At 40.3% G+C, this 23,169-nt stretch overlaps 1 protein-coding gene across 3 annotated transcripts in view; it reads left to right on the forward strand.

Annotated features, from left to right (window-relative positions):
• Positions 1–23,169, forward strand: part of MAPRE2 (microtubule-associated protein, RP/EB family, member 2) — a 165,557-nt gene that overhangs the window by 93,423 nt on the left and 48,965 nt on the right. For all 3 annotated transcript variants that reach the window (XM_006889179.1, XM_006889178.1, XM_006889180.1), the window contains one exon: positions 21,335–21,480. In XM_006889179.1, the coding sequence (XP_006889241.1) occupies positions 21,335–21,480 (146 nt within the window). The remainder of the gene's footprint in view (positions 1–21,334; positions 21,481–23,169) is intronic.

Consider the following 23,169-nt stretch of genomic DNA (forward strand, 5'->3'; position numbering starts at 1 on the left):
AACAACAACATCAAGCCAGGGTTTCTGAAGTTGTAAATATTTAAGGGAGATGACTCGTCTTTGTCTCTTAGAGGAGCTGGTGGTTTTGAACTGCTGCCCTTCTAGTTCGCAGCCGGGAAGTTACACACTACACCACAGGAGCTCCCCTTACTTTGTTGAAGGTTGGTAGTATAGACGCTTCCTGAAAAAATCAAAGGCCAGGTAACCAGAATGAATGGTGTTGTCTTAATATGTGATATGTTATTAAAAATACAAATGAATGATTACTTTTGTGAATTCACAGTAAGATCACAATAATTTTAGTAATTGTTGAAATTTTACAAAGCAGTTCCATTCATTAAATCCACCTCTTCTTATTTTCCTTTGTCTGGGAAAATCTCCAGATGTCTTACATAAGTTTGGTCTTCGAGATTCTTAAGACCATATGACTCATTCGCAGACTCTTTATCACCACAGTTTCCTCTTAGACTCAGATTGGTTTTTTTTGCTCTACTGTAGAAAGAACCATGAATGCGCTGAAATCATCCTGGGTTCACGTTTGTGAGAGACAGTATGAGAACGGTTGCGTTTGGGGCAGGTTATCAAAGATGTGCTGGATTTTTTCAAAGTGCTACTGATGAGCATATAGGATTTAGACCAGTTATGGAGTCAGTGGTCCTCCAACCCCGACTCCATGGTCCCAAGTAAAGGGAGCGGGAAACCCCAGGTGAGAATTCATAAGGGTTTTGAGACTCACTTATGACTCAGAGTTCTTACTAAGCAGCCGTAGAACCCCTTCTCCTAGGATATCTGTTCTGTGTGACGCTATGACAGTGGGTTTCTTTTGAAGTCAATTACCAAACAAATCTAACAATAAAACTTTGAATTTTCTAACTACAACATTTCCATGAAACTGTTCTTAGGAAACATGATTTTAGGTTTATATGTATTTCCCCTCCTTTCCTTTTTCTCCTTTTCAATTTAAATAATTTTTTGTTTGAATCTGACGACTTGGACAGCAGGAGCATAAATTTGAGGGAAAAATCATTTCCTTTTCAAAATTAATTTGGGCTTACTTAACACCTCATATATTTATCTGGGGAAAGACTCAGGAACTGGAGAAATCACGAATGTAGAGTAACTGGAAAATCTTCAGAATTCTCATGTCTTTTTTTTTTTTGCTGGTGGAAGACCAAGGACCTTATTTGTTCTTTGGTTCCCCGCCCTTTGACTCTAAAACAAGCATTATAGAGAATCATAGTGCGTATCTGAAACAGTCCATTCAAATCTATTCGTATTTATAGATCTCATTTTTTTTTAACAAGGCATGTAATAAGTAGGTTTGTGCTTTAAAATCATCATAATGTCATAGTTATCTCAGTTTTTATATTTTTGGTATCATTTTTGAGTGTGTGCGTATATATAGATACATATTCCTCAGATTATTATAAGAATGAAGAAACTATATATGTATACATACACAGACACACACTCCCTCTTTCTCCATATATACATATGAAGAAACTATATACATACACTTGATTTCTTTACTTTGTCCTCCCACGCTGCCCTTTGAAATCTCCTGTTCAGCTCCTTAGTATCTTTATTTCTTCTTTCTGCCTTGGCTTCTGGGCCCTCTACTGCAATATTCAGAGGCTCATTTGACATCCATGTTGGTCTTTTCTTCCTCCTCTGTCTTTGTAATGACCTTTTGCACTCTTCCTTGATGATATTCTTGATTATCTTCCTATAACTCATCTGGTCTTTACTCATTAGTGTTATTAGGCCTCAAACCTGTTCCTGAGATGTTTTTGAAATTCAGCTGAGAGAGACTCACGGTCATATTTTGGTTCCTGTGGATTTGGTTTGATTTTCCTTGGCTTCAGCTTGAACTTGCATATTAGTAGTTGGTGGTCTATTCCACAATCAGCACCTGGCCGAGTTTACACAGCTGATACTGGGAGCTGAACAGAAGATTTCAAAGGGTAGCACGGGAAGGCAAAGTATTATAATGAAATGTGCAAAGAGCTGGAGTCAGAAAATCAAAGGGGCTGAACTCGCTCAGCATTTCTTAAGCTCAAGGAACTGAAGAACAAATTCAAACCTCGAGTTGCAATAATCAAGGATGCTTTAGGAAGAATATTAAATGAGCCAGGAAGCATTAAAAGAAGATGGAAAGAGAATACAGTATCTTTGTACCAAAAGCAATTGGCAGACATAGAATTTCATGAAACAACGTATGATCAAGAGGATCAAGAGCCTGTGGTGATGAAGGAGGAAGTTCAAGCTGCTTTGAAAGAATTGGCAAAAAACAAGGCCCCAGGAATTGATGGTATACCAAGCGACATATTTCAACAAACAAATGCTGCCCTAGATGTGCTCACCAAGATGTGCCAAGAAATCTAGAAGACAACCACCTGGCTTACTGACTGGAAGAGATCTGTATTTGTTACCATTGCAAAAAAAGGTGATCCAGCAGAGTGTGGAAATTATCCAACAATAACATTAATACCACATACAAGCAAAATTCTGCTGAAAATTATCCAAAAACTACTGGAACAGTACATCAACAGAGAACTCCCATATAAGCAGGCTGGGTTTAGAAGAGACCATGGTACTAGAGGTATTATAGCTAATGTTAGATGGATCTTGCCTGAAAGCAAAGAGTACCAGAGGAATATCTATCTGTGTTTCATTGACTATGCAAAGGCATTTGACTGTGTGAACCACAACAAACTCTGGCTAACTCTGAGAAGAATGGGAATCCCAGAACACTTGATTGCAGTAATGTGAAACCTATACTTGGACCAGGAGGCAGTCATCAGAACAGAGCAAAGAAACACTGCATGGTTCACAATTGGGAAGGGTGTACGCCAGGGATGTGTCCTGTCTCCATACCTTTTCAATATGTATGCGGAGCAGATTATCTAGGAGGCTGGGCTCTATGAGGAGAAATGTGACATAAGGATTGGAGGAGGACTCATTAATTTGCGTTATGCAGATGACACAGCCCCGCTTGCTGAAACTGAGGAGGACCTGAAGTGCTTCTTGCAAAAGGTCATGGACTTTAGCCTTCAATATGGATTGAGGCTCAATATCAAGAAAACAAAGATTCTCACCATTGGGCCAATTGGCAGCATCCTGATGGATGGTGAAGAGATTGAGATTATTAAAAACTTTAGTTTGCTTGGCTCCACAATCAAGATTCTTGGCACTAGCAGCCAGGAAATTAAAAAATGTATTGTGTTGGGAAAGTCTGCATTTAGAGACCTCTCCAGAGTGCTGAAGAGCAGTGATGTCGATCTGGAGACTAAGGTGCGCCTGATACAGGCCATGGTCTTTGCAATCACTTTCTGTGCATCAGAAAGCTGGACAATGATAGGGATGATTGATGCGTTGGAGCTGTGGTGCTGGAGAAGAATATTGAATATACTGTGAACTGCTAAGAGAATGAGCAGGTTCACCCTGGAGAAGGTTAAACCAGGCTGCTCCTTGGAGACAAGGATTCTGAAGTTTTGTCTGACATACTTTGGGCATGTTGCGAGGAGGGACCAGTCCTTGGAGAGAGACATCATGCTTGGGATGGTGGAAGGACAATGCAGGAAATGAAGACCCTTGATGAGATGGATTGATTGAGTGACTGGGCTGTTGGGGGAGTAGGTGTGTCAGAGACAATAAGATTGGCACAGGATAGAGCAGGGTTTAGGGCTATTGTATATGGGGTCTCTCTGAGTCACAGATGACTCAACGGCACATAACAACAGTAGCTATATACATACACAGACACACTCTCTATCTAACATCTATCTGTCTGCCATGTATATGAATATTGTTTGTGTATAGCCTCTTCATTCTTAAAACAACTTGCAGGATTGTTTTAAAGAATCCAAAAATTATTCATAACTATTGTGTGTCTTCTTTTATCATAGCCCTATGCTTTCAAAGCAGTATGGTAGCTATGAGTATAGTTAGTAGCTTATGTGTATCTTTCTGAGTTTTTTTTCCCCTGTATTCATTCATCAGTACAGAGGACCCTGAAGTGTTCCTCCTCCCCACTTTAAACCTCATTCTAATTAAAGAAATGAGACACGTGGTAATTCTAACGGCAAGGGTATGCCCCAGTGGTGTGTTTGTCATCAGCAACTCTTAGCAAAGGTAGGAAGGCACAGACAGACACACAGAGGCGTTAGTTCTTGGTTTTATAGTCACGTCCTACACTTACCTACCAGGAGCAAGGTAATGAAAGATCTTCCTTTCCTCTCACTCTAATCTCTCTTTCCTTCCAAACAAGATGTGGGATGGCATATTTTTTAAAAGCTCTGTCAAATAATTCTTAGCTCATGAATCACCAGCCAGCATAATGCCTTCTTAAGTATACCCAAAGGGCACATGTGTACGTGATCACCACTTGAACCCCAAGAACATGGCCTTTCCATAAGTTGAAGCCAGGCTGGAAATACTGCAGAAGACCAAAGACTGCAGTCCTCAATATGGATTACATCTCAACCTCAAGAAAACAAGATCATCACCACAGGACCAATAGGCAACATCATGATAGATGAAGAAAAGAATGAAGTTGTCAACAATTTCATTTTACTTGGGTTCACCTGATTCAAGCTATAATATGTTCCTTTGCTTCCTCTTCATGGGAGAGTTCAGCACTGAATTAGAATGACAGTGGAAGAATTGATTCCTTTGAATTGTAATGCTGGTGAAGGTTGAATTGAATACACCATGGACTGCCAGAAGAGCAATAAGTCTGTCTTAAAGGAAATGCAACCAGAGTTCTCCTTGGAGGAAAGGATAGTAAAATTTCGTCTCGCATACTTGGGGCATGTTTTCAGGAGGAACCAGCCCTTGGAGAAAGACATCATGCTGGTAAAGGTAGAGGGCAGTGAAGGACAGGAGGACAAAGTGAATGGACATAGTAGCTACCGTAATGACCTTGACAGAGCTCATGAGGATGACACAGGGAAAGGCAGGGTTCAGATCTGATGTTTGTAGCATCACCGTGAATCTCAGGGTGACTCAGTGACACCTAACACCACCACCACCAATCAGCTTGGAGAGAGAGAGAGAGTTAATTAAAACAAGCCAGATTGCTAGTGGACTATCATAGCCTTTAAAGTCAAAGTGGTTTGCACTGGAAACTGTCTAGAAGAAGTGATGGGGGGACTGAGATCTGAAGAATAATGAGTTTTACTGCGATGTATCGTTGTTCATTGCCATTGAGTTGATTCTTATTCGTCACCAACCATGGTGACAGAGTAATAGAACCACCACTTACAGCTTCTTAGACTTAAACTTCTCTTGTTGCGTTAAGATTTTCAGGCAACAATCAAGGGACCGCAATGCAGTGCTCAGCTGCTGACTGAGAGGTTGTGGTTTAAACCCACCCTCCTTCCACAGATTTTGCAGTCTGTGCCCATAAAGCTTATAGGAAACTCTGTTTTGTGACTTGAGTTCATTGTGCATCAAAATCACCTTGAGGACAGCCTAACAAAAAGAACATTCCCAGTAATAAATACTGTCCTTTTCACAGAAAGGAAAGATTACAGTCTTTGAAAGTTTTGATCTTTGAGCAGAGCCTTAGAGATTTAGTCGATGGTAATTATCAAGGATGCTCTGGTGGCCTAGTGCTAAGCTAGACTGTAATCACGAAGGCACATGGTTCAAATCCACCAGCTGCTCTGTGAGAACAGGATAGGAAATCTCCCGTGCTATTAAACTGCCTCTGAAAACCCACTGGGGGGTCATCTGTGGACCAGTTTCAGTGTAATGGTAAACAACAGTAGTTATAAAAGTGAATATAATTGAAGTATGCTTTAAGCTAGGCTTTGTAATGTGGACAGGATTCGAGGAGAAAGTAGAGATTTTGAGTAATGATACTGCCTTAGTTTTCTGCTGTTGAGTCGGAATTGACTCATATCTGACCCTCCAGTGGGTTGTCAGAGACTGTAAATGGCACGGGAGGAATATGGCCCATCTTTCCCTCAGAGCAGCTGGTGGATTCAAACTGTGCTGAATCCACAGTGTTGGCAGAGTGGCTTCTTGGCACAGCTCACCAGTGGTCCCATTAGCTACCTAGTGCTCCTAAAACAGAAGTACACCAAGTGGATGGCTCGACCCAACAGAACTTTCTTTTCTATCAGGTCAGGGAGCGGAAAGTCTGAATTCAGAGTGCCGGGGCTAAGGGAGCCTTCCTCTCTTAGCACTGGAAATGTTCTCTTTCTCTTCCAAGTTTCTACACTTGGGTGATCTTCTTACAGCTTGTATAGTTCTTACCTCATCTCCTTTTCCCGCTGGCATGTTTAATCTCTGTTGTATCTCAAAAGAGATAGGCTGAAGATACACCCTCCACTAATCCTGCCTCAATTAACATAGCAAAGACAAGCAATTCCCAGATGGGGTAATAACCAGAGGTGTGTAGACATTAGGATTTACAACACATTTTTATAAAGAACATAATTCATTCCATAATAAGTACTATTTAGATACTGGTTTTGATGGTCTACATTGTTTTATTCTTTCCTGCAATTAGCAAATATTTATTCAGCACCTGTGATGTGTCAGAAGGTGGGTGAAAAAGCTGGGCTATAGAAAAAGCTGGGCTATAGCCTAAGTTATATGTAAGCTAATGTGCACAGGAGTGGGAAGGGTGGCGGAGAGAAATCATAACCCATTAGAGCTCAGTTCTCGTAACAACTGTTCTTGCATACATGTATCCAAAGCATACAAAATCTCTGCTTTTCTGTTTACCAGCTTACAATATTAAAGTAGAACAAGTTCCCTGAAAAAAAGTAGATGTCTAGCCATCAGACAGCTTAAGAACACTAAGGGATTGTTTGTGTGTATGAATATTGGAAATAGTAGTAGACCCAGCTTATTTCTGTACAATTAAAGTGAACCAGCTCAGTGTTTCCAGATCCTGTTGTTCTTCAGAAGAAAACATTTTCCCCTCCTGAATGGTGTTTTTAACATTTACAGTATATCAAACATGCAGTCACTGTGGAAATGAGTGCCATAAATCATTGTCAGATGTTCGGGCATGTTCGAATTACATACCTGAAAACAGAATAATTGAATTGCTTGGCAACTCTTAAAATAATCATCAGATTGGAGTTCCCTCCCTCCCGCCCCGAAACCATTTTGTAATCCTGACAGATAGCAAAATACCCCTGCTTGTCCCCTCCCTTCCAAATGTGTGTTCTTAGCCAAGCATCAGTGCTCATAACTTTTATGACTTCATTATTTGACAGGAAGAAGCATGAAAAAATTAGAAACTAATGCTGGTACTGTTTCTTGCAGTTTCTGTTCACATTCTTCCTAAGAAGTATCGGGTTGCATTTTTTTTCTCCTAGATTACATTTGTATCATGATTCATGAAAGAGCTTTAGAAAACTGTAGAAGGAGCTACATTTTAATGAAAATGTGTCTGTCAACTTTAAAATCACACATAATCATGTTAAAATCCACAGTAAAGCAGCAGCCTAACAATTTTTGTACATTCTCAACTTTTTTAAAATTAAGTTTAAATTCCACCCTTTTAACTTTTTCTTTTATTAATTGAAATTTCTTTTATCAATTTTAATAGAAGTTTACAGAGACTTAGGGTTTCCATTCATTCATTCATTGTTGCACTTTTCCCCCTGCCCACCCTCTCCCCCTCAATTTGCTCTTCTCTTTGAAAGTAAAAGAAAAATTATTTCATTGTTACACAGTCCCTTCCTGCCCAAGTCTACTCCACTGTGCAGGTTCATTCTGGACTCCTGTCATGACAATAATGCCTAATAATATATATCTTTTAAACACTTTTTAGTTGAGATTTTAATGAAAGTTTATAGAGAACTTGCATTTCCATTCATTGTTACACATTTTCCTCCCTGCCCACCCCCCACCTCCCCATTTGCTTTTCTCTTTGAAAAAAAAAATCTTTCATTGTTGTGCAGTTCCCCACCCCCACCCCAGTCCACTTTACTATGCAGCTCTTACTCTGGACTGTTGTCAAGCAAATATACCTAATCATATTTTATCCGCTTCTGTTTGTGATTTTTTCAGGATGCTTGAAAGACTGTCCATGTTGTGGTTTAGGGTTTCTAGAGTTCTTCCAAGCTTTTCTCTGATGAAGTTTATAGTTCTTGGTTTTAATCCTAGGTCTTTGATCCACCTTGTGTTGGGTTTTGTGTATGGTTGAGGTGTGAGTCTTGCTTGAGTTTTCTACAGATGGTTTTCCAATTTTGCCAACCCCATTTTGTTAAAAAGGCTGTCATTTCTCCACTTAACTGATTTCATCTCCTTGTCAAAACCAGTTGACCGTGGGTAGATGGGCTGATTTCTGGGTTCTCAGTCCTATTCCATTCATCTGTGTGTCTGTCATCGTACCAGTACCGCACTGTCTTGACCACCATGGCAGTGTAGTAGGATTTTTTTTTTTTTTTGTAGTAGGATTTTAAATCAGGGAGTGAGATGCTTCCTACATTGTTTCTCTTTTTAAGGAGTACTTTGCTTATTTGGGGCCTCTTTTCATCCCAGATGAAATACGAAATTGCCTTTTCCATCTGATTGAAGAATGGAATTGGTATTTGTTTTGGGATTGCATTGAATATGTAGATCTTGACAGAATTGTCATTTTCACAATATTAAGTCTTCCTATCCAAGAGCAAGGTATATTCTTTCATATCTCCAGGTATCTTTCTGTTTCTTGTAGTAATGTTTCATAATTTTCTTTGAATAGGTCCTTTGTGTTTCTAGTTAGATATACTGCCAAGTGTTTTATCTTAGGATTAGCTATTGTGAAGGGTATTGTTTTTCTTAGCTCCACTTCTCTATTCTCTTTGTCACTATAGAGAAATCCAACTGATTTTTGTATGTTGATCTTGTATCCTGCCACTTTGCTGAATTGGTCAACTATGTCCAGTAGTTTTCTTGCTGAGTCTTTAGGGTTTTCTAAGTATACTATCATACAATCTGCATGTAGAGATAATTTTACCTCCTCTTTGCCAATTTGGATACCTCTTATTTCCTTCTCTTGTCTTATTGCTATTGCTAAGACTTCCAGTACAATATTGAATAGGAAAGGTGAGAGAGGGCATCCTTACCTAGTTCCTGTTCTCAAAGGGAATGCCTTTAATTTCTCTCTGTTTAGAACTAATGTTGGCTCTTGGGTTTGCACATATACTTTTTACTATGTTGAGGAAATTCCCCTCTAGTCCTGTTTTGTTGAGTGTTTTAATCAGGAAAGGGTGTTGGATTTCGTCAAAGACCTTTTCTGCATCAATTGATAGGATCATGTGGTTCTTGTTCTTTGCTTTGTTAATGTGATGATTACACTGATTGTTTTTCTCATATTGAACCACCGTTTAACTTTTTCATATGGTCATGATGAGTCCACAAACTAAATAGTACATGTGTTGCATGCCAACTTGGATTGTTTTTAATGTTAAAATTGTACCCAAGAAAGTGTGGTATTCTGGGACTACATGTAGCTTTTAAGTTGGAATTGCCTCATAGCTGACCCTCCTGTGGATTTTCAGGAGAATTGTAAATCACACAGGAGGAGATTGTCCATCTTTCCCCTATGGAGCTGCTGATGGATTTGAAACTAAAGAGATCTTTTGGTTATCAGCCCCCCCAAAAGCAAATCATGTTATAATAGTATTCTGTTGTATTATGTATACCACGACCATGGAGCCGAGGCTGAGCCGTAGCAACCCTCCATTGGATTTCCACAGCTGTAAATCTTAAAAAGAGAAAACTGCCCATCTTTCTCCCTTGGGTCATCTAGTGGATTTGAACTGCTTACCTTTGTACAGGCGTACCTAAAGGATAGCACATGGCACCTTTGATAGCCTAGTGACAAGAACCTGTATGGCAATACCAAAGGCATGCGGTTCAAGGCCACCAGCTGCTCCATGGGATGAGGATGGGCAGTCTCCTCCTGTGCAATAAACTGCCTCTGAAAACCTGCTGGAGGGTCAGCTATGGGTTGGTTCTGACTCGAGTACACAATAACAACATAAATAAGTAAATAAACTTGGGCCTTCTAGCCAGAGGAGAGGCTTTTAGTATGTTGTTTTAAGACAGCATGGATGAGGGGACTACTGGGACCCGGATCTACATAAGGTAGCCAACCCCCACTCTCTCTGGTTCCTTCTTTTCATGGCTGGGACCATTGACCTTGGACACCAGGAGCTCAAGGGTCTTCCACAGGTCTAAGCCATTCCATGTTCTTCTGACCCAAGTGGGAAGCTCAGTCAGTCTGCCCACTTGTACTCAGCCCACTAGCCTTTACCTTCACCAATGATATCCTCTACTGCGATGCTCCAGAAGCGTGCACTCATTCCCACAGCTCCCTGAGCAAAGGCCCAGCAGACAGGGAAAGCCTAGCAGGCCAGGTGACACCAAGGAAAGCCCCCAGCAGTTAAACACAATCTCAAGAGCTATCCGATATTCACCATCCAATATTCATGAGAACCATAATTCAGGTATACCTGGTTTTACTGCACTTTGACAGATAACACATTTTTTTTCCAATTAAAAGCACCCAAACTGTGTGCCTTTGGGATTACAATGCCGCTTCTTGCCATTAGGCCACTAGGTAGGTAGGTAGGTAGGTAGATAGATAGGAAGGATAGACAGACAGACATATATCTGTATCTATCTATCTGTCAGTGTGTATGTATATATGTATGTGTGTGTGTGTATATGTGTGTGTGTGTGTGTGTGTGTGTGTGTTGTGTACTATCGAGTTGGAACTGACCCACATCTGACTCTCTGGCAGGTTTTTAGAGGCAGTAATCACTTGAGAGGAGATTGATTACCCATCCTTCTCCCACAGAGCAACTGGTGGATTTGAACAACGTGCCTTTGATATTGTAGCACAGCTTCTTGCCACTAGGCCACCTTATATTTTTAAAAACAACCCTGCTGTAGCCGGTTCTGACTCATGACAATCCTCTATCGAGTTTCCAAGGTTATAAATTGCTGTGGCAGCAGACTGCTTTACCTTGCCCCGTGGAGCAGCTGGTAGATTCACAACATCATATTTAATAGTTAGCATCCCAGTCCCTACCCTATATACTGTGCTGCTCAAACTCAAACTCAGTGCCACTGAGTGGATTCCAGTTCACAGCAGCAGTGCCCGGGCTTCCCGAGGCTGTAAGTCTCAATGAGAAGGAGACTGCCCATCTTCTGTCCTTGAAGCCACAGGTGGATTTGAACCACTGGAGGCTCTTAACCTTTCCATTAGCAGCGTAGGTTACCTAGTATACAGTGACCACACATACATAACTATTGTTTAATGATGTGAGCAGTGATTTAGTAAGCTTTTCCCTGAAAAACAGCAAAGCACATCAATTTGAGATTATTTTTCTTACCCCTAATCTCAGTTGTCCTAAAAATAGACATGCTCTTAAAATTTGAGCTTTAACATGGCATAGAATAGAGACACTCTGCCTTAAAGACACTCGTGTGCAGAAATCATCCTGCGCTCCCCACAGCCTACAGGAAAAATATGAGCTGTTTTTCCATGCATTTTAAACTTTCGATGATGTGGTCCCAGCCTAACCTACTAATTTTTACTCCCATCACTGCCCTCCCTTTAGCCTAAGTGTCACTAAACACACGCTTAGGTTCTAATTCTCTGTTGCTGATACATCTTTGGAGGAGGGTCTCAGATGTTTCTGTTCTCCTCCTCTTCTTGGTAACCTCCAATAAGATAGGAGCTCTTCCTCTTGACGTGTTATAATACTAGAAAGTCTTAGCGTCTTTGAATTCTTGTTTGAAGACGTCACCTTTGAGTTTAAACTCCTTGAAGACTGGAAATTACCATGCACACTTGCGCTGACTGTTTTATGATATTGGAATAATCTGTGGGGAGTTGTACTGCTAATTCAAAGGCTTTGCCTCTCTAACAGTTCCAATCCACCAGCAGCTCCATGGGGGAAAAATGGGTTGTCACCTCTCATGCAGTTTATAGCTATAGTTGGTTCCTACTGGATGGCAATTAGTTGTTGAATTGGTAGGTTCAGTCACTCAGTCACATTTCATTTTGTGGTAATAACTACCCTTATATAATGGCATTATTTACAACATCACATCATGTAGGAGAAGAGTGCTGACTATTCCATGGGCAGATGTAACAAAAGAATGGACAGATACGTCTTGAAAAGGGTACAACAGTGCACTTTGGAGGCAGAGTTGGCAAAACTTCATCTTTCATACTTTGGACATGTTGGTGGGAGAGGGTATTCCTTGGAAAGGGATATCGTGCTTGTAAAGGTGAAAGGTCAGTGGAAGAGAGGCAGACCCCCAGTGATATGGATTAACATAGTGCCTGCAGCAGTGGGTTCAAGTGTATCAGAGATTATGAGGATGGCACAGCACAGGACAGGATTCAGATCTGTTGTTCATAGGGTCACTGTCATGCAGCATCTAACAACAACATCAAATGAAGGTTTTTATTGAGCAGAACCTTTTGCCCAGTAAACAACTCTTAATATTTATGTTCTCTTGCCATATCAGGTTAACAATTACAGTGGTTTTTCCTGTTTGAGTTGGTTCTCCATTTATATTTCTCTGATCTCAAAACTTAAGTTGGATGGTTCTTTGAAAACAATTGAATTTCATAATTATTTATTGGTAAATAAATACTTAGTAAATAAAGGAGCATTTCTCTGTTACCACCAAGAGGCATTTCTTTAGTGGCAACCTGCAACCACCAAAATGTGACATTTTTTTCCTGATTTCTCTCCTCCTATTAAAATGACTTTATTTAATGCTCTCCTTTTCACAAAGTCAATGGTGTGACTTTAGCACTTTTTATAACCTTTTTGTCCATGAAAGTAATAGTACAAATATGTGAAAATATATGATTCTACATTTTTAAACAGCAACAAGGCTTGATATTATAGCTTTCTGGAACTTTGTGTTTAATGAGCCTAATAGGAAGACCTTCCTAATTTGTTTTCCATTTGTAATGAAGGCTTTGGGTAGCTCCTTTTCCCCTCTCTGTGTGGAAAGCCAAGTTCTAACTTTAGCTCTCTTCTCGGACTCCAGCCCCTGGGACACCTCACTGCCAGTTTCAGTATCACGCTGCCTGGAAGCCAGTAACACCGTGTACTGCACACCATTCCTGACTTGTGCTCCAAATTCCTCTCCTCATTACTGACTCTAGAATAGAGGCCAAACCTCAGTGTCTAAAGCAGGATGTGACAGCTTGTTTTGGGAAAATCTGATGAGCACATTACTCTAAAGGAAATCACTTGTGTCGGAAACTTGAGGGTGAACTTGAGCACCAGGAACATCAGTTAGCAGACGAAAAGAGATGTTTCAAGCCACAATTATTCTTCACTGACCATTTCTTTACCTTGCAACTGACTCAGTCTTGTTCTGTACAGCTGAACCAATAGACAGATTACTCTCCTCACCCTAGCTATAAAATGCAGAATAATTGACAGAGCAATTTTTATTTTACTGAAGAAAAACAAATGTAAATGGTTCAGTTAAACATTTTTTATTTCTGTTTTTTATACTGAAAAAGTTACAGTAGTAGAAATTTCTGTGAAAAGTCATTTTACTAATTAATACCGTTCTTGAGAATTCAGCTTTCTTTCTTTTTTCGTGAACAACTGCTTTCTCTGAAATAAGACCAGAAAAACTGGATGCTGCTCTAAGTGTTCTGATCAAAAGGGAGAAAATGTAGAATACAGTTCTGAAATTACAGAAAATCCAGGTGAACTCCCCAAACAGTTGCTCTGAAAAAAATACTTAAATGTTAAACCAAAGTTAATGGTAAAGAGTCACACTGCTAATTCAAAGGCAAGAAGTTCAAATCCACCAGCTACCCCACAGAGAAAGATGGACAGTCTCTTCCTGGGTAGTGTACTGTCTCTGAAAACCCACTGAAGGATCAGCTGTGGGTTGGTTCCAATAACAAACAACAAAGTTGTCTTAATACCAAACATTAAACCAAACCCTCAGCCCTTAAGTAGGTTCTGACTCATAATGACCCTTAACTTAGCTTAATGGTGAAGACTGTCTGCCTTGAGTATTATGCCCTTTTAAGAGCTGGCTGTAAATTAACAGCAGATCGAAAGAGTAGATAGGAAACTCATAGGGCAGTGAGTTAATATTAATGAGGGAAGAAAGTTTGGAAAAGGAGGGTAAGAATGGTTCCACAACTTGAGAAATGGAATCAATATCACTAAATTGTGCTTGTAGAAATTGAGCATGGTATATATCCCACTTGCATTATTCTTTCAATAACAATAAATATAAAAATATTTTTAAATATACCAGTCCTCTACTGTATGGATCTATCTATTAGATCTCTAATTATTTCTTTAAAATTAAAAAAGGAGCAATAACAGTATGGGAATGTCCATATCTGACTTCATCTAACTCCACAAAGAGGAACTGTGCTTACCAACAACATCCACAACACACAACCAATTCCCATGAGGTCAGACATGCCCCACCCAGCCCCCGTTCCCATAGCTCCTTTCTCTAATTCCAGTACCAATCTTATACTGCTCTGCTGGGTTCATAATGTGTTGCAATGGATCACAGAGCACACAAACCATAGTCATGATTGTGTTGTCAACAGGATACAATTTCTCAGTCAGGACACCTTCCAGAGCATGCTCACAAGCCTCTTGGACTTTTAGATCAGCATTGAGAAAGCTCCTAGTCCTGCCATTTATGGCTCTCCCTTCAGTCATCTGACGAACTTGGGCAAAGACTTTTAACACCACAAAAATGTACTCTTTAAGAAGAGGTTCCTGTTGTTATGTCCCATTGAGTTGGAATCAACTCATTTCTGCCCCTCCAGTGAGATTTCTGAGGCAGTGATCTACACAGGTGGAGATTGCCCATCTTCGTCCCACGGAGCAGCTGGTAGACTTGAACTGTCTGCCTTTGGGTTGGCAGTGCAATTCTTTATCGCTAGACCACCATGGCTCCATTTAAGAAGAGTGTACTAAAATCTTAGTCAAGGACTACACAGTATATAAATCTTTACTGTATTGTAATTTCCTTTCAAAAGATCCAGAAAAACACTCTCCATTTCTGTTATTTAAGAAGGACCTCTGGTGGCACAGACCATAGTCAGTTGCACTGTTCACCCAAAGGCCAAGCTTCTCTAGCAGTTCAAAGCCAACAGCTGCTTTAAAGGAGAAAGATGCGGAATCTCTTCCCGTTATGACTTACAGCTTCCAGTTGGCTGGAAGATCAACTGTGAGTTGGAACCAAAGCAACAGCAGTGAGTTTGAATTTCCAATTTGTTTGATACTCTATAAAGAAACGTTTTAATATCACATCAGTGAAAAGATTTCCGTATCTGGTCAGTCTTCACCACTGCAACTGTAACTTTTACTCATTTGTGAAGACTTGTGAATAGATAATATTGGTAGTTCTAGCTACAATATACTCCTGCCTTACAATATTTTTAAGAATTTTTATACCATAAAATTCGTTTTAGAAACAAGAAACCTGAGGGCATTTGTCAGCTGAAAAACCCATGGTTTGACAAAGCCCTTTCATTGGTCTGCTAACATTAGAAAATGCATTTGCCTGGATAATGATTGCTAGCGCATTTCTCTTTCTAATAAATAAAAAGAGATGAAAATGCTTTTGACAGCTTGCTCCATGTGTGGAAAGGAGCCAGGATAGGGTGCTTTTCAGCGCTCTGCATAGACACACGAGTCTTGCATTTCTGTGCCTGAGGGAGCTGAAATATTGCCCTGATTATTACTCCCTTTTCTCTAGGGAAAATTAGTTTGAAAGCTACTTATCTTTGGATCTTACTTACAGTATGAAGAAAAAGTTCCTGCCCTGGCTCCAAAAAAACAGTGAGAAGAAGCAGGGAGCTGAGTTGAGTGCTAGATCATTTTGTATTTCCTTTTGTTTTCAGGGCAAGTGAGGTCAGCAGTGCCCCGAGTCCACTTTGAAAGAGTGAACTAATACGATGATTAACAGCAGTCAGCAAACTTTTGTTCAGCCTAGGCCTGTAAAAGATGTCCGTGCTAACACACAAGAGTTGCTGCATTTAATCATATTTTTTATAGATTAGAGCAATACAAATTGTACTTTGGTATTTCCCATTCCTTTAAAATGTCATCTTTCAAAGCATTTTCTCACAATTGCCACTAAAGTCCTGTCTTTGTAGAGGCAGAGAGTTCAGAGTTCTGGTGCATTAGGACATGATACCCTGATTGCTGCAGCTTTGCTGCTGTCCTTAGTGAGCCCTGATTTCCGAAGGGGAAACACTGCCGTCAGTGTGAGGCTCAGGCTTTGAGGACAGATGCAGTTCGGTGGCACTGTTGAGTTAACGAGTAATAGAACCAAATGGGGGAAATAGAGCTGGGGTGAATTTATTACTTTTAAGTAAGACATATTCAAATTTTTAATATTCTAATATTCTATTGTCCATGGTGCACGGTATTTGGTGGAGCTCCCCGATTAAAATGAGCTTGGAAGCAGGAGTGGCATCCACTTCCGAAATAGCTTGCCTCTGGAAACCCTGTGAACTTGGAGAAACAGTGAAAGTTATATAAGTGTTCAGGTTTTTTTGTTCATAGGGTTGGATCGCCTACACCTTGGCAGCACCTAACAGCAACAATATTAAAGTGGTCTTCTAATTTGCTGTGCATCTGAAAGCTGGACAGTGAATAAGGAAGACAGAAGAACTGATACCTTTGAGGTGTGGTGTTGAAGAAGAGCACTGAACGGCCTAAAGAACGAATAAATATGTCTTAGAGAAGGTGCAGCTCTAGTGCTCTTTGGAGACAAGAATGATGAGGCTTCACCTCACATACTTTGGGCATGCTAGGAGGGGAGGGTCTGTTCCATTTAGAGGGACATGATGTTTAGAAGGGTGGAGGTTCAGCGAAGGAGAGGAAGACCCTTAACCATGTGGATTGACATGGGGACTCTGCAGTTGACTCTAGTGTGTCAGGAAGTGTGAAGATTTCACAGGATAGGATGGGGCTCAGACCTCTTGTTCATAGCTGTGAGTCTCTGTGAGTCATAGTCAACTCGACAGCACCTAACAACAAGAACATTAAATAGGACAAAAATAAACTACTGGCTTTGTAACTGTCAACCCCCCCCCCAAAAAATGTATGAATAATAAAGCCGCCCAAAATGTAACCTTGCAAGGGAGTATATGGATCCAAGAGAGTATCCCTTGAGGTGTAGTGGATGATGGGTATAAAGCTTTGTGAGGACATTAGAAGCCTTACACTTTAAGAGTTGAACTTTATAATATGTGAGTCATATGTCAGTAAACTCCTATTATTAAATGATTGGATGATAAGTGGGGCTCTGGTGGTGTAGGCAGCAGGGTGTTGTGCTAACCTGAAGGCCAAGTTCGTCTGGTGAGGCAGGTGGCACCTTGGGAGAAAGATGGGCACTCTTCTCCTGTGTGATTGATGACCTCTAAAAATCCACTGGAGTGTCAGCCATGCCTCCATTGATTGTACTGGACAGCTGTGAGTTGAGCTTTTTTTGGGGGGGGCATTTAAAATATTTTCTATATACTATATCACAATCAGAAATATAATGGAGATAATAAGTAGATATGAAAGGTTTAAGAGGAAAAATTGTTCTATAAATAGTAATACATATTAAAGACTAAATCACTAAGGCTATGGATCTCTCACAGGGACAGACTATAAAATCTAGACTTTAAAGTCTGAAAAAGAATAATTTAAAAATCTATTGTTGTTGTTGTTAGGTGCCATCTAGTCAACGGTGACTCGTAGCAACTCTGTGAACAACAGATCTGCCTTCCTCCATGACAGGCTTGTTTGTTCCTTGATGATCCAGTCCCCTTCTCTAGCATCACATTTCAAAAACCGTGATTTTCTCCTGCCATCCTTATTCATTGACCAACTTTCACATGCATGCAAAGTCATTAAAAAGACAATGGCCTGAATCAGGTGCACCTTAGTCTTTAAACGGACATCTTTTTCTTTAGCTCTTTGGAAGAGGTCCGTGACAACAGATTTTCCCTTTGTACGGCATCTTTTGATTTCTTGAATGCTACTACCCATGAGTATTAAGTATGGATCCAAATGAGATGAACTCATTGAAAACTTCAGTCTTTTCTCCATCTATCTTGATGCCCGGTGGTGAGGACTTGTGTTTTCTTAATGTTGAGCTTTAATCCATATTGAAGGCTATATATAGTCTTAGATCCTCTGTTACAAGTATTTCAAGTCCTCTTCACTTTGTACAAGCAAAGTACTGTCATCTACAGGTTGTTGATGAGTCTTTCTCTAATGCTGATGCCACATTCTTCTTGCTCTAGTTCAGCTTCTCGAGTGATGTGTTCAGTATATAGGTTGAGTGAATATGGAGAAAAGATAGAACCCTAATGCCTGTTGTCCCCATGTTCTGTTAGGACATTAGCTTCTAGTCTCTGTATACATTTCACGTGAGCACAATTGAATGTTACGGGCTTCTCATTCTTCTCCATGTTAATCCTAATTTGTTATGTTCCCCATAGTCAGATACCTTAAAGAAGACACAAATTCAATAAAACACAAATAAACATCCTTCTGACATTCTCTGCTTTCAGGTAACATCCAATTGACATCAACATTGACATCCCTCATGCCACAAAGCCTCTTCTGAATCCAGCCTGGATTTCTGTTAGTTCCGTATCCATTTACTAACCTCCTAAATACATGTGTAAAAGTTAATATATGATGATGTTTCTGATGTATCGTAAAGCATAGGTTAACCCTGCCAAGCTAAAGCAGAAGAGGGATTTACTGGAAGGATATTGGCTAGTGCAGAGTCAGTGGGAAAACTAAGGAACCAGAAATCAGAAGCTGGCAGGAACTAGTGGCTATAAGGAATCTGGAGCAGCGCCCCTTCTGCTGCAGGAGGCCTGTGGCTGGGAGGCCACCTTGCTGCCAGCTATGCTACAGCCCTTGGAATCCCTCCACCCTTGATGTTCCTCTGTGCTTCTCTCACTCCCTCAAGACTCAAACCCAGAATAGGACATCCAGAAGGCAGAACCTAGATCGCCAGCCTGCGTCCTTCCTGCTGGGGGTGGAGAGAGGGATGTCTACTTGCCCTCAGCTACTGTGCTGGGAAACAGGGTGCCATAGAATATCCCCAAATAGGAAGGTATCCAAATGCTGGGGAGCCAAAAATGACAGATTTCCATTAACATTTGGAATCACTAAAATTAGAGCTATACTTTGTCATAGACTGAAATAAGCCTTACATGGCTTCAGAATTTAAATGTAGAACTTGAATTCATAAGAGTACTTGAAGAAAATGTACATGAATATTTATGTAATCTTGGCTTAGGGAAGTTACTAAGCTGATAGAAAAATCATAAAGCCATTTAAAAATGCTGGTAGAGAACATTAAATGACCCTGAAAGGGGATTATGGTCTGTAACGTTTTTGTAAAAAGAAATTGACTTAAAAGGCATATTACAATTGCATTTCTAAAATGACCACATTTTAAAGACAAAAATACATTTTAAAAAAATTTTTATACACCCAAACACTAGAACACTCACTACCAGAACACTGATAGTGTTCTTTCCATGTCTGGATGATGGAATCGGAGATGATTTCCTGACCTCCCTTCCCTCAGTCAGTATGGAGCAACCTCTTTTGTTTGTTTTCAACTGGGCACCACTTTTTAAATTTGACAAGTGAGTGATGTAGTCAGTTAGTTTCTAAAAGACAGAATGTGTCTATGTGTGTATTTCAGTAGGTAAACTTTTGTTGCTACACATTACAAAAGTGAAAATAACTCTTTTAGTAGATAATGGATAATGAAATAGTGGTATTAGAGTCTTATCATCTGTATAAAAATAATGTTAGATTGTCTAATGGGGATTGGCTCCGTCTGATGTCTCTTCAAAAAGAAAACTGAATATTAAATAAGAGTAGAAGAAACTCCCAGCACCCACCCCCATCATGATGTTTCTCTTATTCAGTTAGGGGTTTTGTGCGTTGTATTGTTTTTAAGAAACCAAATCTGCCATTGTGTTTGGGGTTATAGCATTATGGGCAAACACTGGAGAGATGCCAAGATTGTGGATATGATATTATGGCTTTATTTCATCATTTTTCCTACAAAGAATGAGTTGCCCTGATATTTCTAGTTAAGTAGCCCTTAGACCCCCAGTGTCTTATGCTTCATTCTCAGTGACTCCTTTTTATTTGACATAAGCGACAGAGAAGATGCTTCAGGACTAAGTTCCATCATCTTCATAGAAACCTTAGATGAGGAAATCCTTCATGTCCCAGGGATTTTATTATAGGCACAGGATAGAGACTAACAGAGTGATCTGGAGTTAGGAAAAGAGAAAGCAAACAAAAATGGCTGCCCCTTAATTGTCATTCTTCCTTGGATCTCTTTATTCCCCTCAATAGCTCTAGCCTTTACTGAGAAGGAAATATGAATCAGTAAATATGATCCTGCAAAACGTTTCCCATTGCATTTGTTTGAAGAGCTCATCTTGTGGCATTGGTGGTTTAAGGGGTTGGGCTGCCAGCTCAAAGGCAGGCAGTTCAAATCCACTGTCTTCTTTGGAAAAAGGTGGACAATCTTCTGTGATATTTACAGTCTGAATATTCGTGGGAGGGCCAGCTATGAGCTGACTTCAACTCAGCATAATAGCACTAGGATCTTATTTTTTTAAAAACACCTCTTTTCCTAAGACTTTCTTCAGAGGACTCATTGATCAACTTTGTTGTGTTTCTGTGCCATAAACAACATGCCTCTAACCACTTTATGTTCTAATCTTCATCCTTCATGTCACCATGGGAACCCCATCGCTCTATTCCTCGACAGCCATCTTCATTTAGTACTAGATCACCCAAGTCTTTTACAAGGTGGACATGAAACAGTCCAGGCAGAGAGAGAGAGAGTGTTGAACTACACACTTCATGAGTGCTTCTGTCATGTTGAAATTCCTCTGACGTTTTCCTGTAAATGTATGTTATAACTTTGTGCAGCAGCCACCAGACAGGAAAATGCTTTTTTTTCTTTTTTTTTTTTCTGATAGACTTAAGAATTACTCTTACTCTGATTTTCTTGGTCTTAAAGTATGCGGTTCCACTCATTGGCCCTGGATCCCTGGTGCTCCAGTGACCTCAGTGTTGGTCCCACAGCATCTAGGAGTGGAGATGGGGCAGGTGCTTGTCCTGAGGCACTGTCCCCTCCAGCTCCAGTGGAGAAAGAGCTGGATGACTCTGGTGACACGAGAGCGCACAGCCAGGGGTGACCAGAGCCCCCATAGTGTGTTCCCCTCCTGCCCAGTAATCGTTAGACATTCCCTCATACAGTGCCACTCACCCCTCCTTTCCTTATCTCTTTCCAGGAGCAGCTTATTGCCAGTTCATGGACATGCTATTTCCAGGCTGTATTAGTTTGAAGAAAGTAAAATTTCAAGCCAAGTTGGAACATGAATATATCCACAATTTTAAACTTCTGCAAGCTTCGTTTAAGCGAATGAATGTCGATAAGGTAGGAAACTAACTTGTACCTCCTTAGAATGCATGGTCTTTCCTTCAGCCATTTTTTAACTTAAATGCCAAAATCCACAAACTCATCAATTGGCTAAGCCTTTCTGTCTCAATAGTTGGTTGGAGCGTGTAGCATCAACTCCAAAAGGAATAATAAATGTTACAGTGTTTTTATAGTTCTTTTTTACTATGGCACATTACAAATGTTGAAAATATCATTCGAGTTCTGTCTTTGTATTTATGAGCTCTGGTGGTGTAGTCTGTAGGGTGTTGTGCTATCAACCCAAAGGTGATGCTTTGCTCAGTTCAAATCCACCAGCGGCTCTGCAGGAGTGAGGTGGGCGAGCTCTTCCTGTGCCTCCAAAAACCACCTGGAGGGTCAGCTGGGAGTCAGAACTGACTCTACAGCAATGAGTCATTTGTTCAGTGTTGCACATGGGAAATTTTAGGGTGTAGTTCTTTGTGTGTTGTGTTTCTTTGGAAAAATCATGTTACAGTAGAAGTAGTGTAGGTTTGACTCCCCACTCCTTGGCATGAGCGAGTCATCTAATTCTTTGAGTTTACTCTTCTGTAAAATGGGACTTCACAGCCCCTTCCCCATGGTCATGAACTTCAGTAGTCCCTTTGGAGTGTCCAACAGGGTGTCTACACCCAGATTCCCAGTGAGTGCTGTGCATTCCCCTTTTTGCTTGTAAGTAACTATCATTTTGTCCTGGATTGATACAAATTAGTTATATCAGAGCCCTTTTCTCTCCTCCACTAAAGGACTGTATTTCTGATGGCCCACTCGGTCTCTGTACATTTGCATCTATTCCAGTATAAATATATAATCCATATTCTTTATTTAAGATTTTACTCTTAGAGGAAATCAGCTTGAAATAAGCCACATTTGAATAAACATGGAAAGAGAAGAGGTAATAAATGGAAAACTTTTTTTTCCTGTAAAAAAGTAATAATCAGTGGGCTATGAAAAGAAAAGGTTGAAAATAAAGAAAATTTCCTAAATCACAGTATTCTTAGAAAAGTATTTGTCAAGGAAATCTTAGCTTCTTATTTTCATTTGAAATTTTTATGTCAAGTCATGCATTGCCTTTAACATCTTAAGCTTTGGAATCCTTTTATAATATTTTACCTTTATATTCTTTGCTGTAGCTAATTTCCAGTTTGTTCCTTGTGTGCACACAGGTAGAGTCCGACTTCCGTCTTATGGCTTGTTTGAGCTGTGATGATAGGTGTTACATACAGTATTGCAGCACGTAATTTGTCATTAGTCACAGATGTTCGCTCCCTGATGATCCTTGTTAGGACTTACTGATCAAAACCCTGCCGTGTGGCAGTGACGTTGTCTACAGTGAAGTCAGTCTGTGCCAGTTGATCAGTAAATTGAGTCACAGTGTGGGACTGCGTTCAAGTCCAATGGCATGACAGTTGAACTGTGAACAAGCCTGACACCATTAGGACTCTAACTTCATTGTCAGAACTCTGAGGTAGACTTCACTGTTGTATTCATCTGTCTATTCCACAATCAACACTCTTGGCCCCAGCAGTCAGGAAATCAAAAGATTAATTTTGTTGGAAAAATCTACTGTCAGGGTCCTCTGGAGAGAGCTAAAGAGCATCAGTGTCAGTCTAGAGACTAAGGTGCCCTGATCCAGGCCATGGTCTTTGCATTTATTTGCTGTGCATCAGA

Source organism: Elephantulus edwardii, unplaced genomic scaffold, assembly GCF_000299155.1.
Source record: "Elephantulus edwardii isolate Elephantulus edwardi_28Jun2011 unplaced genomic scaffold, EleEdw1.0 scaffold00076, whole genome shotgun sequence".
NCBI classification, from domain to species: domain Eukaryota; kingdom Metazoa; phylum Chordata; class Mammalia; order Macroscelidea; family Macroscelididae; genus Elephantulus; species Elephantulus edwardii.